Source organism: Ornithodoros turicata, chromosome 7 (genome assembly GCF_037126465.1).
Source record: "Ornithodoros turicata isolate Travis chromosome 7, ASM3712646v1, whole genome shotgun sequence".
Taxonomy (NCBI): domain Eukaryota; kingdom Metazoa; phylum Arthropoda; class Arachnida; order Ixodida; family Argasidae; genus Ornithodoros; species Ornithodoros turicata.
Window position 1 is genome coordinate 44,862,406 of NC_088207.1, and position 16,850 is coordinate 44,879,255.

The window sequence follows — 16,850 nt, forward strand, 5'->3', positions numbered from 1 at the left end:
TTTTTTTTACAGATATATGACGTCATCCACGGATAACCGCAGACCCAACAAATACTATGCACAGTAACGCAACAGAAATAGTCGAAAAAAAAAAGAGAGTAAAAATTACGGTTTAGCCCCGCCTGCTCGATTTTCGCAAAGAAGCGCCCGCGAAATCTGCGTCTAGACCAGGAAGTGCCCCCGCCTTCATTTATTTTGGCTTCTCCGTGATAAGACGGTTGTTTCGTTTTCTTTGTGATAAGTCGGTTGTCATCAGCATCAAGATCAAGGTCAAAGCGGGAGGGAATAAAGGTAAAACAAGAGACGGGAACACTTCCTCCTCTCCCCGCAAATGCCGTGCGCTTTCCTTTGCGACAATCAAGCAGGCTGGGCTAAAGACGAATTTTTACAAATTTTTAAAGACTATTTCTTTTGCGATACTGTGCATAGTTTTGGTTGGGTCTGTGGTTGCCCGTGGTCCGTGGATGACTTCATGTTTCTGTAAAAAAAAAAAAAAAAAGTGAGGTTCGCTTGGCAATTTTCAAAGTTCAATTGAAAAAATAAATTTCCCGCAGTTTAAAATTGTCCAAAGCCTTCCTCAAAAGTTTCCACAAGGTAATTGCCGAAAGTCCGACAATCCTCCCGCGAGTATACGCAGCCAGTTAGAATTTTTTATTACCTTAGGTGAGACACCCTGTATATGCAATGGTTTTCCTTGTTCTCGGCATGAAAGCAATGCATAGTGGGCAAATGGTTACACATTTTTTTTTTACAAAAGCATTTTATTAGGGGTAACACGGCAAAATAACGTTGCCGTCGTCCAGGAGTACACAACGAAGCGGGGCTTGTGAAACACATGTGAATCATGCATAGTTCACCATAATGCAGCTGAAGGCTTTCGGCACTGTACCACAGTGCAGATTAAAATATCCGAACGCCTACTCCGATCGTCTTCCGTAGCGGTGAATAATTTGGCGAAGTGCGGTCCATATCCGCCATGCACGTGCAGCGGACGAACTCTGCGACGCCAAGCGAGGGTTCGAACCTTGAGTGCCGCTGCAACTCTCGAACATTTGTTGGTATCGTGCGCTTGGCTCTGCTTTGTTGCTGAATCTACGTATTTGGCACAGTGGAGTAGCCATGGTTGAGGCTGTACAGCCCCAAACCACCGGAACGTAGCAAATATTCGACTCTGCCCGGAATTTTCGCGAAATGGGACGCAAAGCTTTCCGGAAACCTGAAAAACCTTCAAAGACAAGATAAATAAGAATGCGGCTCTCGCACTTTGCCATCGGAAAATATGGCAAAACATGCGCTATGCGTGCATTTTCATGCGAAATATGCCATAAGCACAAAACCCGAAAACTGGGGACACGGCTGTCACACCCACCTCAGAAGAAACTCCTGCACAAATCCCTGCATGCATTTTCAAGAAAAGTGAGAGGGCTGTAGAAGTGTACTTGGTTTTTGTGGGATGTTATCAGAGAGCCAGAGAGAGATGGGGCGGGGGGCGAGTCCGGATGTCCTGACCACCCTTATCGTTGCATAGAGTTTCAGCAGACCTCTCCCTGATTGTAAACAAATGACGTCCTGGTGTTCGACAGTGCCACCAATTTGGTAGAGTTGAACTACGCTCGAAGCTAGGGGGCGAACCAGGTCGCGAACGAAAGCCACGGTCTTGAGGGGATTACGATGGTCCCTGAAAGGCAGCGTGGAACCCAGCCCTCCCGTTCCGATTTGCCAGTCTACCAGCGTCATGATGACGTTTCGCGGGTAGAGGTCTATTGTAGAGGTAGTGTAGTACGATGCTGTCCAAGCCCCCCCCCCCCCCCCCCCTGGAAGATCCTAGACCGCCCTAGACGTGTAATGGACACCTCTTCCTTTCGGTAATGTTACGAGCACTTTAATCACAGCCTGAATTATGATGGGCGATCATGAGGTACTGTTGGCGGTAGCACTGCCAGCGCGAAGCCGGACAGACCACAGGGCAACTGAGCCACCTTCTTCCAGACGTCTTGGCGGTGGTCGTACGCTATAATGTCTTTGCTGGCGTCTGTCTGATTGACGTTCTTCAGGCCACCAAAAAGCAGCATGCTCTCATCTGCAAAGAGGAAACGATATAAGATACCGAGGGGCGCCCCTGCCAGCTATGACGGCGCTGCTGGCTGAGCACTGACCAACGCTGACCACTCCTGCTCCGTGGAGAGGCACGGGCAGCGGCGCGGGTGTCTCCCATGCGTTCTTTTTGCGGTTGTAGCAGAGAACCTCAGGCGTAACTTCTAGCTGGACGTCGTCAGTGCCCTTGGTTAGACCCCCAATTGCATATAAATGCTCCTGGAAGGCCACGAACGACATGGAGCTCCGTCCGGTGGGTAGCTGCGTCGCTTCCTTCAGCCACCTGTGAAAGGATCAGTTCATTTAGCCTGCAGTGTACGTAACGCATTAATGGGCACACCTACCGCTGAAATGTGGAGTCCCACTTCTCAACGGATGACACAAGAAACACTTTATCTGTTCGCTTCCGAGACTGCACAACGCCTCCGGCAATGTGGAGCGCCCCTCCGAACACAGTGGCGCCACAGGCAGACATCTTGCAGCATAACGATACTGGAGACTCAATCCAGATGTCTTGGAAAGGGTCGTACATTTCTACCGATGACAGGAACCGATCAAACTCGTCTTGCCCAGCAACGACGCACACTTTGTGATTGTAGGCCACTGTGGCGTGGTTGCAGCGAGCGTGGTGCATGTCGGCGATGCGCTCCCACTGTTTTGTGAGTAGGTTAAGCCTAAAGCAGGTCTTGGTCGCGTACTTGATGGCGCTGTGCGTATTTCGTGTGTCGAAGCCCCCAATTATGTAAACGTAACCATTTAGGAACGCTGCCGTGTGGTTGTGACGCGGCTGGGGAAGCCTCCCGCATCGAGTCAGTTCGTTGTTCTTCGGGTTGAAGCGCAGGATTGTGCAGCCTAAGGCAATGGTCGTTGCTGAATGCGATTTGAATGCCTAGGGCTTTTCGCGGAACGAAAGATACTGAAAGGTTACTTTGACAGCGATGCAAAAGGAACGGTATAGGAGAGAGAACAAGGAAAGCGGAAACGGCGCCCTCCGCAGAAGGTTGGGGTAGCTGGTTAGTGCAGGGGGTACAGCTCGCATCAGAGTTAACTTGAACGCCATATCGGCCTGCGGACCCTGGTGGTGCTTAGTAGAAATAACGTCGGAAGATGTTTTGGCGCATGAATCACGAACGGCACAAAAGAGGGAGCTAGTTCAGTTTGCACTGCTGTCAAGGCAAGGGAGCCTTTCGTACCACGAGGAGACAAGGCTATGGAACAGAAGTAATCACACCCGTAGGTGGTCACAACCGCACTAATTTCCCTTGTACAAGCACTCGTAATCAAGAAACCTCACCCTAAAAGCAACGTTATACGGTTCGAACAAATGGTTAGGACGTTAATCGGAACTAACCAGTGCCCATTTCATAAGACTTAGCGGGCTCTACACCACCGAGAATGAGCACGACGGAATTATCTGCATCTTGGATGTCACCCTCGAACTTCGGCAGCGTCATAGCTGGATAGGCGGCCCAATCAGAAGCGGGCACAGTACGGGAGCCTGGATGACGGACCAGGAAATGCTGATATGGGTCGTCTTCATCCAGAACATTCTCCAGGGGAACTGACGGCTGTTCCACGGGACGTCAGTTATACTCAACATTTCGGTTCACCGTATACGATGCATACACACCTTCACTTTTGCATGCAGTTGGTTATAATATCGGCGTGCAAGAAACCTCCGAACAAACGATTGAGCGATTATTACTTTTCCTATGACCGCCTCGTAGACCTCTGTGTTGATGGGCATATCCTGGGAAGCATCTCGCTGAACTTTCGCAGTGAGAGACTGAGTGGAGAAAGCGATAGATTACAGTCGTGTTTTCCACACGAATGTGTATGGCACCTACCTCACTCGAGTCGACCCATGAAGGAACGAACTCAGCATATGCTCCGGGCTCAACTACGTCTGCACCTGGCTCAGGTTTTGGTAAGGTGGACTGTATAAAAGTCGTGCAAAGAACAACATTTAGAATGTCCCAGGACAGGGAGCGGACATTCGTGCAGTTAGGGACATTTAGAATGAGACGAGATATGTCCTGACCCTCCTGGACATTTCATCACCGTCGATCAGGGCCCGCTTGCACGTCCTTCAGTGCAGTCCTCAGTAGCTTTGGCAGTGCTTTACCACGAGCAGCGTTGAGGACTGTGCCGGAACACGTGAGGACACCACTGAGGAATCTCCTTAACGTTCGTGCAAGCAGGCTGTGGTGTCATCTAGCTCCTTCATATAGCGTGCTAGACGATTGCGTGACAGGAAGGTCAGTCGGGGCACTTTGGTCTCTATATTTTTGGGTTTCCGTGTTTTTTCTTCTTTTGTCCTCAGGAAAGACGTTTTGGAAATGGCAATGCAAGGTGATACCTTGAGGCGCCATCCGCGATACCTCCTATAAGCATCTTGAATGGTGGTCGCAGCCTCGTGGCGAAGGATCTGGTTACCACGTGTGTAGGAGCATTTCTCGAAATGCTTCACGACACCATCTTTGTCCTGAAAAGAATGACCAGGAAAGACGTACCGTCAATGTGCAGAAAAAATTCTAAACACTCGAGGCTCACCCAACAAATACACGGTCCTTCGGCGAGGTATGTTCTGGGCTTCGCTCTATACTCCTGTACGAGATCGTCTCGATCACGTGATATAGCCAAGTGTGTGCTTCAGAAAAATGCATACAAAATTTTACATCTCAAAAGCTATCGGAGTAAACACGGTAAAATGGCGTTTGCAATTGCTGGCATGTGCTCACAAGAGGGCCTTGACGAGTTTGATCTTGACACTAGCATTGACGCATGCGTCTGGACAGATCGGGGGCTTGAAACACTTCATCAAGGTGGGATCGTCCATCAGCGGGAAGCGCACGCATTCCATGATGTGTTCTTCCTGCATTCGCCGTTTCATGTAGTCATGCTCCAACCATGCCAATGCGGCGATGAATACGTTAATCTCGTTGCTGGTGCCTAGAACGTCAGACTGGAAGCATAATCATTCCCCACTGAGGGAATCCAGTTGTTGCTTGTTTAAACAAGAAAAGCCCAAGCCTGTACCTTCAGCAGAGAACATAGTTCGTCAGGGTTGAGGTCCAGGAATTCCCTGCAGCGCATGACGCTGTCAAAATGCTCGATGAGGAACTGGAAGGCCACCTTCTCTTCGTCCTTCATACCCACTTTTAGAGCGTTCACGTACAGCACAACGTGGCGTCCCACCTCACCAGACTCTGCTAGGTACTGAAACGAACAGAGCAGTAAATGATGTTCGTGTTGCCGAAATGAACGTCCGTGCAGTTCACCTGGAGGCATTTGGAGATCAGGGTACGAATCCGCAACTTGTACGCGCAGCGGTAGACGTCAGTCACATTCTGGCACGTGATCCGGATGTTCCCCATGTACATGTAGCTCCGCAAGGCCTCAAAAGCAGATGGCGAAACGCCTTCCAATTCCACTTTGATCTTTTGCTCAGTGCCTATTTCCTAATGTTCGAACATCGGCACGTCATACCTCTTGAAAGCGTCGTGCGTTACTGGTATACCTGAAGGATATCTTTGAGGTATGGGCTGGATGCCATGAGGATCTCCTTGTGTGCCAGGAACTCACTGCCTTTGATGCAGACCACCACGTCGGGTTCCCCCAAGGGCATCGAGAAGGAACCCGCAAGGGTGTTCTTCCTCTGTTCTTCTGCCGCCATTGCTGCACAGACCAAAACGCTATGGTAGCGGTTGTCAATGTCGGTGCTACGAGGAGCCTTGTCCCGCGAATTGTTGGAAAATGCTTGGCAACGTCCCCAACCGTATTGTTACGGTACTGCAGCTGTAGGTCGAGCAATGAATGTTCGTAAAGCGGCTTCCCCTTATGCTCCATGTTTTCCCGCATGGCCTAAAGTCATCCAAGGGGCCAAGGAAGGCTGGTGGCCTCTGCCCCAATGCCCCTACCAAAATAATCGAACCCAGCATGCAGGAAGCGCATAAAGAATACAAGATGCCTAAGGTGCCTTCCAACTGTCTTACCCGGGCCAGAGAATGGTTCCAAATGAGCAATCAGTGCTTCGCGCGACGGAACGTGCCTTAAAATTGATGCTGATATTCATAGCACTTTATTTTTATTGATGCAACTGTCAATGCCAAGAAACTTGGCAGGTATGTACTTATTTATTTCGCTCTCAGGACCCCAGTAGTACTTGCTGCAATTTTTTGTATCTTAGTACTTCTTGTACAAGGTACTCGAAAAAAGTATTTAAGTTCAGTAACTGAGTATCGGGCAGAAAAGAACCTGTGTATAAAAGTATTTAAGGTAATACTCTTGAAGAGTATTTAAGATAGAGTATTAAAAAGTAACTCGGTACCTTCAAGAGCTTGAAGTTCAAAATGGCATTACAAAATGCTTCATTAACTGGCAATATTGAACAGGGGCTCTACAGATGGTGGTCGAATGCTCTATAGAAACGCGGCAGAATTTTGCCGTTGTTTTTCTCCCTGTCATTGCTTTAACCCCATAAAGGGTTATTAATATTTTACGTTCTCTCTCTCTCGCTATGGCACGGGTCTTCTATCCTGCCCGATAGGGGTCTCAATCGTTTACCCGCACCGCATAGCCTTCAGGACAACACACCGCATCATGCATGCCCCCAACCACGCTACCCATTCCCAAGAGCGGACCGTGCATGTCCCGAATATCTCAGACGCTGAAGCACATACACTCCAAGAACAAAAGAATAAATGGAGTTTAACTATGACCTTTACTCTCATTCTATGCTCTTTTCTGTTGGTCTTTACTCTTCCGGGACTCACTTTATCCTGCCAAGGTTCCCGTTACACATCCAAGAGCGCAAATGATACTCTTAGGGAGCGTAAAGGTACAGAGACAGGAACTGTTACTCTCCTCTTTTATTCTGGGATATACTCTACTCTTACACATCATTGCCTGACTTACTATTCTGAGATTCCCTTTCCTACTCTGCAATCTTTGACATTTATTTAGGAATTTCAAGACGTGGGGCACGTCAAGTTACGGCTCCAGAGCGCAAGGGAAGCGCGCTCCTCTTTACGAGACTGTCACTCCTTTTCCGGAGTGTGGCGCTCTTGATGAACTCTCACCTGACTCTCACGCTCCAGCTTGCAGGTCGGAGCGTGTAAGTGCTGCTCTTGCTCCGTGACGTACGGAGGAAGGAGTTTCCTGATAACCAATGAGCCGCCTTGGAAGCTTCGCCTTGAAAAGCTTGAACTCTTAGGCTCTGAAAGACCGAAGGGACGGGGGGGGGGGGGGGGGGGGGGGCGGTCGCCCTCCTCCCCCCCGCCTCTGTCTAAGCCATCCCAAGGACAGAACGCCACCGGAAGAAGAACAAGGCGTTGTATACAAGGTATCTTCCCAAGATTGCCCTGCCGTGTACATCGGAGAAACAGGGAGGAAGACACGAACAAGAATGAAGGAACACAAGAAAGATTAAATTAACGATGAAAGATGAAAGTCACTGAAAAGGTTAACCAGCTGTAGGACTCGAACCCACATCTTCTGGGTTGCCGGTCCAGGGCTCTACCAATTGAGCTAAGCCAACGCCTCCTCTATACTGTCTATACAGAAATATAGGAGGCATTGGCTAAGCTAACAGGCCTTCTCAGCAACTCCAGGGTGCGTCATCTGAAGGGACAAATCAGTCACTCTCTCTCACTCATCCTCCTTTCACTCGTACATTTTTCTCACTCGTACACACATTCATACGACAGGGATCGACGCAAGAGGCAAATTGCCGCTTGCAAATTGGACCGGAATACCCTCTACTACAAAAAAATTATTTTCTCCTGTATACGAAAAAACACCCCCGAGATTTTTTAATATGTTGTAGAGGAAGGCTCGTTCAATAAAACTGCGTTGATTTCAGGCGTCTCTTCCGACTTCTTCATTGCGTGCTTTACGCTCGATTGTAGCGAATTTTGGAAAAATCGCATACTTCCTCATTTTTTCCTGCAATGACTACGAGAGTTACGTGTCTGGCGATTTTTCCTATTGAAGTATTCCTTAGGGCCTTGGCAGGAAAAAATATTCATTAAAATTTAATGGTTAGATTTTTCACAAAAAAATCGCGAAGTACGAGGAAAATTGCGAAACTTCCCGCTTTTGTATACCTGCACCGATTACAGCACGACAACCGGGATTTGGACACTGTGTAGGGCATAGTTTCCTCTATACGCAAAAGAAAACCGCACAGTTCTAGGTGCTTTCTATGAGCCGCAGTTGCCGTTCACGCCAGGCACGGTTTTCGCCAGCGCTGCGAACTTTGCTCGTGGCTAGCACCCGCCACATTGAGATTTGGGAGGAAATGTCTCGTGGTGTGTCGATTTTGCACTATGAGGGACTGCTAAAAAAATTTCGTAAAAATTCAGGATCGTTTTGTGGGAGCAGAGCAGGTCCGCTGGATCATTTCGCGTGGTATCGGCCAAAGGTTCGTAAAAGATATCAGGGTCACGGAGAGTGTACACTGTTTTTTGCTTGTCCTTATCTGAGCTATGTCAAGTAATTGGATCGATTAGGGATTTCTTCCATAACTTAAAAACCCGAGACTAGGCGACAAAAAAAAAAAAAAAAAACGACAAACACAGACAAGGTCTTAAGGTCTCATGTTCTTTTTTTTTTTTTTTTTTGTCGCCTAGTCTCGGGTTTTTAAGTTATGGATCTATACCACCAGCTCGCTTGCTACCTCTCTATCCTCTCGTTAGGGATTTCTTGTATGAGATTGCGAGACGGGAAGAGTGCTAATGAAGAATAGACATTGCTTTGTCTTTATAGAAAAGCGGTGCCGTAGTTGTATCGTATGAAGCACCTTCAATTATGCTAACTGCCCCTTTTTGGTAAGACATGTAGCGGTTAGAGTGGATTTTGATGCAGTACAACTAAAATTTTTTCCATCGACGTCCGTGTCACGCACAAAGTATCTTCGAAGTAACTTGGAAAATGAGTATAAGTTACTGAAAAAGGCATTTATGTTAGGTTACTAACCTTTATATTTGCAAGATGCCATGTTACTTGCAAAGGTATTAGAGATACATAACGACACATAATGTAATTTTTCACCTACTTCAGACAGGGGCGGACGCCAGGAAAAAGCTGTTTTTTTTATACAACTTGTAAACTCTGATTATAGCGACAACAGCCAATGCTCGGACGCAACATGTGCATTATTTAGTTCATGCTTTTACCAATTTGGAAAGTACAACGAAAGTAACTATTAACTAAGTAAGCTATAAGTTAATAATATATATTATAATATGTAATATGTAAGTTACCAACAGTGAGATCATTGCAGCAAAAGCGCTGGCCATAATAAATTGGCCGAGAATTTAGTAAGAGTAGTGTGCACAGTGGCAAAAGTCGCGGCTCATACTCTTTCTAAATTACTAATGAGGCAGTTTGTTGAAGATTGTAACATCCAAACGAGACAAATTGGAACATCGTGACTAGTTAATTTAATCAAACACAAAACACAAAGAATGGATGAGTTTGTACAGTTGATGAGCAGTAATTGGAATGCTATAGTCCATGGTCACTTAGTCGACCTCTTCCATGCGAGATGCATCCTCCTCATCACCTTCCAGTGGTGGCATGTCTTCAGTGACTGCTGCGGAGCTGGTGGTGGTGTCACCGCCAGCTGCGACTTCATCGTCATCGATGCCAAGACCCAGCTTGATCATGCGGTAGATGCGGTCTGCGTGCAGCTGAGGATCCTCCAATGCAAAACCAGAGCAGAGCAGAGAAGTCTCGAAGAGCAGCATCACAAGGTCCTTGACAGCCTTGTCGTTGCGGTCAGCATCAGCCTTCTGCCTCAAGGTCTCCATGATGGGGTGATCAGGGTTGACTTCCAAGTGCTTCTTAGCTGCCATGTAGCCCATGGTGGAAGAGTCCCTGAGGGCTTGGGCCTTCATGATGCGTTCCATGTTTGCAGACCAGCCATACTTGCTGGTGACGATGCAGCAAGGGCTCTTCACCAGACGGTTAGACACGACGACCTTCTCAACCTTCTTGTCGAGGATGTCCTTCATGACTTTGCAGAGGTTTTCGAACTTCTGCTTGTTCTCTTCTTGCCTCTTCTTTTCTGCTTCGTCCTCTGGGAGCTCCAGTTCCTCCTTGGTGACAGAGACGAGGGTCTTGCCGTCGTACTCCTTGAGCTGCTGGACGCAGTACTCGTCGATGGGCTCGATCATGTAGATGACTTCGAAGCCCCGTTGGCGGACACGTTCAACAAAGGCAGAGTTGGCCACTTGATCCTTCGATTCTCCAGTGATGAAGTAGATGTGCTTCTGGTTCTCCTTCATGCGGGATACGTAGTCCTTGAGGGAGCAGGTCTCGTCACCAGAGGCAGATGTGTAGTAGCGGAGGAACTCTGCCAGCTTCTTCCTGTTCTGAGAGTCCTCGTGGATGCCCAGCTGAAAAAGGAAAGGAAAAGTTTGAGATTGATGCTCAAGTACCCAAATGGGGCAAATGCATTGGGTCTTAAAGTGTATGTAGGGGCATTGAATATCAAGATCATACCTTCATGTTCTTGCTGAACTGTTCGTAGAACTTCTTGTACATTTCTTTGTCCTCTGCAATGCTGTCGAAGAGTTCAAGACACTTCTTCACCAGGTTCTTCCTGATGACCTTCAGGATCTTGTTTTGCTGAAGCATCTCACGGGAAATGTTCAGAGGGAGATCCTCGGAGTCAACAACACCCTTGATGAAGTTTAGGTACTCTGGAATAAGATCCTCACAATTGTCCATGATGAAGACCCTTCTCACATACAGCTTAATATTGTTCTTTTGCTTCCTGTTCTCGAAGAGGTCGAATGGTGCCCTCTTGGGGACAAAGAGCAGAGCACGGAACTCCAGTTGCCCCTCTACAGAGAAGTGCTTCACTGCCAAGTGATCTTCCCAGTCGTTGGTGAGAGACTTGTAAAATTCTCCATACTCCTCCTGAGAAATATCGTCTGGGTTGCGCATCCAAATGGGCTTGGTTTTGTTGAGCTCCTCATCTTCGGAGTACTTCTCCTTAATCTTCTTTTTCTTCTTTTCCTTTTCTTTCTCTTCCTCCTCATCAACATCCTCGATCTTTGGCTTTCCTTCCTCCTCTTCTTCCTCTTTCTTCTCTTCCTTTTTTTCTTCTTCCTCTTCATCGTCAGACACTTCCTTCTCGCGCTCTTTCTGGACCAGGAGCTTGATGGGGTACCCGATGAACTGGGAGTGCTTCTTTACAACCTCCTTGATACGGCGCTCTTCGAGATACTCGGTCTGATCTTCCTTCAGATGCAGCACAATTTTCGTACCACGTCCGAGGGGTTCAGTGTTGTCCGTGCGAATGGTGAACGAGCCACCGGCTGACGACTCCCACGTGTACTGTTCATCGTCGTTGTGCTTGGAAGTCACGGTAACCCTATCGGCGACCAAGTACCCAGAGTAGAAGCCCACACCAAACTGACCAATCATGCTGATGTCAGCACCAGCCTGAAGGGCTTCCATGAAGGCCTTTGTGCCGGATTTTGCGATCGTGCCCAGGTTGTTTATGAGATCAGCTTTAGTCATTCCGATTCCAGTATCGATCAGGGTGAGGGTACGGTCATCACGGTTGGGAATGATCTTGATGTAAAGCTCCTTCTGCGCATCCAGCTTCGTGGGGTCAGTCAAAGACTCGTACCTGATCTTGTCCAAAGCATCCGAGGAGTTGGAAATCAATTCTCGAAGGAATATTTCCTTGTTGGAGTAGAAGGTGTTAATGATGAGGCTCATAAGCTGAGCGATCTCAGCTTGGAAAGCGAAGGTCTCCACCTCGCTGGATTCTTCCATTCGAGCTTCCTCAGGCATCTGAAAATTGTCAAAACTGTCAAAATTCACGATACCAAAATGACTGAGATCGTTCAAACACAAAATGCCGCTACCAAGAATAAGAACTCAACACGCACCTTTGTGAATGTCGTAAACCGTACAAATACGCACAGAGAGTCACGACACAACTGACGCTCCTCAAACGCCGCGCAGCTTTAAATGCCACCGGAGGAACTTTCTCGACCGCTCAAAAATGTAGTGCCTCGCCGGGTATCACGTATGACTTCGCGCTTCCGGAAGCTCATTTTGCAAAAGCATGTAGTCAAGCACAAATTACCAAACACTTTAATGAAATGCTCTTTTCAACACTATTGCCCATGCTTTGCATTAGGTAGCTCGATGCATCAATATAAACGTGAATGCGAAACGTAATTGTTGGGAACTATTTACCGGAAACAGTATTATAGCTGCAATGAAGCAGAATCGTCTGGGACTTTCTAGAACATTCTACAATGTTCCTGAAAGAATCTCTGGACGAACCGGATATACCGTCAGCAACGATTTCCGCCGGTGAGCGCGCGGCTTTGCTTTTTTTTATAGTATTGTTCAACGCGGGAAGCCGTGAAATGAAGCTGAAAATTAAAAGTACTGACAAATTATTCCTTACAAATTACGCTGCGATACGAGTTCGACTAAGAATTGCAACTTATGCTTCGTGTCAGACGTGATACAAAAGCTTTTAGCTCTCAACTTTATGTAATGCAAGATCTATAGCGATGAAACACGTGGCCTGTGTATTGTTAATTAACTGCGTAATTATGAAATTACTATTGGAAACAATGTTGTGCTTGTGTCCGCACATTGTTTTATAGCCCACACCACTGATCTCACTGTCAGGACGTAAAATTCAGTGCGTATATCTAAAAAAACATTATGATACGGCACGCGTACCATCGCGGTGTCCGAACGTTTCGTTCAATAATTTCTACTTTACCTTACTTTACCGTACTTTCAGAGCATATAGTGTCTATGGTATGGCGTTGAATCAGTTTTGCTGAGTCAATTTTCTGTCTGTTTGCTACCGGTCGGCGTGTGCTATGTTGCTGACTCATGTGCAGTTTGCGTGATTAAAATGTGTATCAGAACTTGCTGAGCGTGTTATGAAACTAAATTCACAATATGCGTCAGGCCCGCACAATCTTTGGTGAACACCCCCGTTGAATTTCTTTATAATGTTCTTTTGCTACCCCTGCTTTTGTTAGATGGGCACACGTGCCCTCAAACACGCTTTCGAATACTTCGAAGGGCATAATAGTTGTAGTAATTTTCTCATTACATGCTAGAAGTGACAATGTTGTTCATGTACATTCAGCAATGAGGGTTATTTTGGGTGTTTATCATAAGTTGATAAACAAAGGCTTGTGCAGAGGTTATAATGTGACAAAGGTGCACTTTTATCGTTGTAATTTTTGCTGCTAATCATGCAAATTCGCATAACAAATCTCCCCTATTTCTCAGAGAAGTAGAAAAATCTAGCTGCCACGAGATGGTCAATGTGCATGTCACATTCCTGACGGACAGTGAACAACTATGATAACATTGTGCAGCATGGAGACGACTTGGAAGTGTGACAACTTATTATTGGTTCAGTACAGCGGAACAATGAAATATTTTACAGGGTGGACAGCTGTAGCTTCTTGGCGCTGGGTGGCGAACGACGACAACTGTGGTATATGCCGAATGCCCTTCGACGGTTGCTGTACAGACTGTAAGATGCCGGGAGATGACTGCCCCCTTGGTGGGTGCTTTTACATTCCAGTAGCTCTTAAATCCTTCACACATCTTTAAAGAGAAGAGCACATCAGTCAGACATTGGCACCACATGCTTTCACGATATTGTACCAGTGTACACGTATGTAGAGCTCCGGACGTGGACATCTGTGAGTCCTGTTTCCTGGGCCATATAATGCAGCAGGGAACAAAGTAGTGCGTGTCCAGCTATCAATTACCTTTTGTCGTCAACGTCTGTATCCACCCATCTGCCCTATTCTTTTATTTCACCATGTTGCTGTGAGCAATGCATAAAAGGAGAGGTAACTGTGGGGAATAACATCAAACGTGTTTTAGCCTGTTTTTCGTTCTTCACGTGAATCAGAAAATTTTTGGCAGCCAGTGGGGGAACCGGCACACATTTCTCTCTCGCTGCACACTGCCAGCAGACTTGTGGATTGAGAGGCTGTGTGTACAAACTTGCATTTTGTATCTCAACCTAGCAGTGTTTTGGGTTACCTTCAGTGTCCTTTAGGCACACAAAATGCTCAGCTCTCGCAAGAAGTAGACAGTGATGCGTAATACGAACACAAAGGCACTGTACACCCACTGAGGATATCGCTGTCTACTTCATGCAGTAATCTACCAACTACTCCAAGCTTGTACTATTTTTGTGATTAGCTCTCGCAGACTTGAAATTTACAAGCTACTGGTTTGCCTCTGAATGTAATGTGGTTCAGTATGACTCTTCATGTATCCCATTGCAAAACCCTGAATGATATTGGTAGACAATGCAACTAATTTTATATATTGACGAATTTCCTCAGGAACAGAAATTCACCCTTGTGAGGTTATTCAACATGACCAGAGCTTTGTGTTTAGGGTTAAACCTGCCCCCCCCCCCCCCCCCCCCCCCCACACACACACAAAAAAAGTCAATTTATACATTGGATTTCCCTCTCACCCCTCCCCAACTAAGCGCTTCAACAAAGAAACTGCCCGACCCACCAAACCCGAGGTCTGGATCCGCCTCTGATACGATCAGTGAGAGGAACATATTTGTTGAGGGAGTAACTGTAAAAAGATGGCACTATGAGAAGTAAACAAGAAAGTCTATGCGAGGGTAATTATTTTCGCTTGGAGGGAATATAGCCATTTTCAGTACTTATGAGGTATAATTAGGGAGTGACTTTTTTGGGTTAAATGCCTTTCTCAGATTTAGGGGGGGGGGAGAATCAGGCACTATTTTTAAATCTGTAATTCGGGGGGAAATTGGGTTTAACCCGAATCGGTTGGAGGACGGTTCGGGGGGGAATAACTGGGCGGAATTGGGTTTAACCCGAAAAAGTCACTCCCTAATTATAATCAATCAGGGAATAACGTTTATCACCCTTGTACAAGAATACTGTTACATGTAGTGACATTGATGCCTAGCTCACACAATGGAATTTTGTGCACTATTTTCTTTGCAGTGTGGGGTCAGTGTTCTCATTGCTTTCATATCCATTGCATCATGAAGTGGCTGAACTCGCAGCAAGTCCAGCAGCTATGCCCTATGTGTCGACAAGAGTGGAAGTTTAAGGAATAGGAGTGCTGGTTCCTGTACGATGTTACCTACATATGTTGTATTTGTATATTAATACTTCAAATCAGCACAGTTGTTTCATACATTGTTGTACATATCAAAATTCAGCATGGAGAACACCTATACCACATGGAAAATATGTATACCTTTGGGTGTCACCCCAAGGGGGGGGGGGGGGGGTCACTTTGCAGGTGTCACAGGAACAGCACACGGTATTCTTGTGTCTGTTGTGAAGCCGAGCACTTCGCAGAAAGATTCAGTGTGGACGGTTCTTCGTTGAACTTGGTAGACTCGTTTATTGTTGAAAATACATTGTGATAACTTTAGTCGTCTCTTGTCTGCTCAGGATAACTGCTAGGGCCTTACGCTTCACATACAACTCCACAATAAGGGGATATTTAAGGAATGTCTGTTCAAATAGATAGTCTTGGATGAAGTTTAGTGCGTGGTGTGTATCACGTCTGTATTTAGCCCTGTTTTTACCCAGCGCAAGGCACTTTATCACGTTCAAATAAAGACGACTGCATATTTTTTTTATATTTTCTATCTCATTATTCCTCTCCTGGATGTAGTGCGTTACTGCATGATTGGGTTCAATGCTGATCTACCAGGGACAATGTTCAGGTTCACAAGCATTTTTTGCAATCTCAATATCACTACTTTCATTGTTGTATCATCCATAAAAAATTTAGATTTTGCAATTCAATTCAACCCAATTTTTATTTTCATAGTGCTAATGAACAACTGTAGTCTTAATAATGGTGCACCACACTATTAGAACAAAACCATGAAAAACATAAACAAGCATCACAGAAAGCACGACTATGATAATGATATAATTGCAATGGCCTAGCCCCATGTCCCAACAAATGCAGGCCAGCGTTGAGTTGAGGCTTGCAGAATGGTTTCCCGCCGTTTTTTGGAAAATGTCTCTTTTATCTCAGACGATGAAGTCAGATCACTCTGACTCGCTTTACTGCTCCTGATGTGCCTGTTCCAACATCTACTCCATAAAGAATGCTCTTGTCCATTTTTGCCACAGAGTCCTGAATCACCCTTTCTGGTAAATAGATGAATCAGCATTCTTGAGCATTCCTAGTAAATAGTTTTGCCCTTTATCATCATGAACTTGGGGTGCCCTTTTTTACATCTATGTGACAGTTTCATTTCTGAACTCGATATAATAAATGTTGACTAGAGCAATACCAACGGGGTGTGTGCGAGAAGGGAGCTCATAAGGTTGTGCAAAAAGCGATGGGGGAAAGGATGTTCACTGTTGAATTTAGAAAATTTCTACCTTGCTTTTTACCGTTTCACTTATTTTATTTTTGCAGTTCAAATTTTTCTGTATAGTTTCTACATGCACTACATATATCCGCAGCAGAACACATAACAGTATCTCCAAGCATGTGTCTGCGGTTGCATAAGAAATCCACAAAAAATTGGAAAAGGTGGTCTTCACCCTGTCTGAACGTGATGCGCTTGTACCAAACTGCAGGAAGCCGTGATTCCCCTCACTCCCTCCGTTTATTTTTTTTGCAACACTCCCCCTCAAATTTCCGAGATTGCCCAGTACAGCTTGGCTACTAATGTATAGATGGACATGTAGCCAAAAACATATACACAC

General features: G+C 46.2%; 2 protein-coding genes across 2 annotated transcripts; both read right to left on the bottom strand.

Annotated features, from left to right (window-relative positions):
- Nucleotides 1-1,866: 1,866 nt before the first annotated feature.
- Nucleotides 1,867-6,146, bottom strand: LOC135399931 (beta-scruin-like). Its single transcript, XM_064631668.1, has 13 exons — nt 6,090-6,146; nt 5,615-5,772; nt 5,376-5,555; nt 5,134-5,313; nt 4,836-5,059; nt 4,648-4,744; nt 4,454-4,579; nt 3,942-4,031; nt 3,725-3,880; nt 3,446-3,662; nt 2,439-2,946; nt 2,157-2,377; nt 1,867-2,080 (listed from the first exon to the last, which is right to left on the bottom strand). Exons 2-13 carry the CDS (start codon nt 5,768-5,770, stop codon nt 1,899-1,901), a joined length of 2,337 nt encoding a protein of 778 aa, XP_064487738.1. The 5' UTR covers nt 5,771-5,772; nt 6,090-6,146; the 3' UTR covers nt 1,867-1,898.
- A 3,370-nt stretch (nt 6,147-9,516) lies between these two features.
- Nucleotides 9,517-12,115, bottom strand: LOC135401245 (heat shock protein HSP 90-alpha-like). The gene is made up of 3 exons (XM_064633528.1): nt 12,006-12,115; nt 10,603-11,907; nt 9,517-10,496 (listed from the first exon to the last, which is right to left on the bottom strand). The coding sequence occupies exons 2-3, from the start codon at nt 11,905-11,907 to the stop codon at nt 9,621-9,623; spliced, it is 2,181 nt and encodes a 726-aa protein (XP_064489598.1). The 5' UTR covers nt 12,006-12,115; the 3' UTR covers nt 9,517-9,620.
- Nucleotides 12,116-16,850: the final 4,735 nt, after the last annotated feature.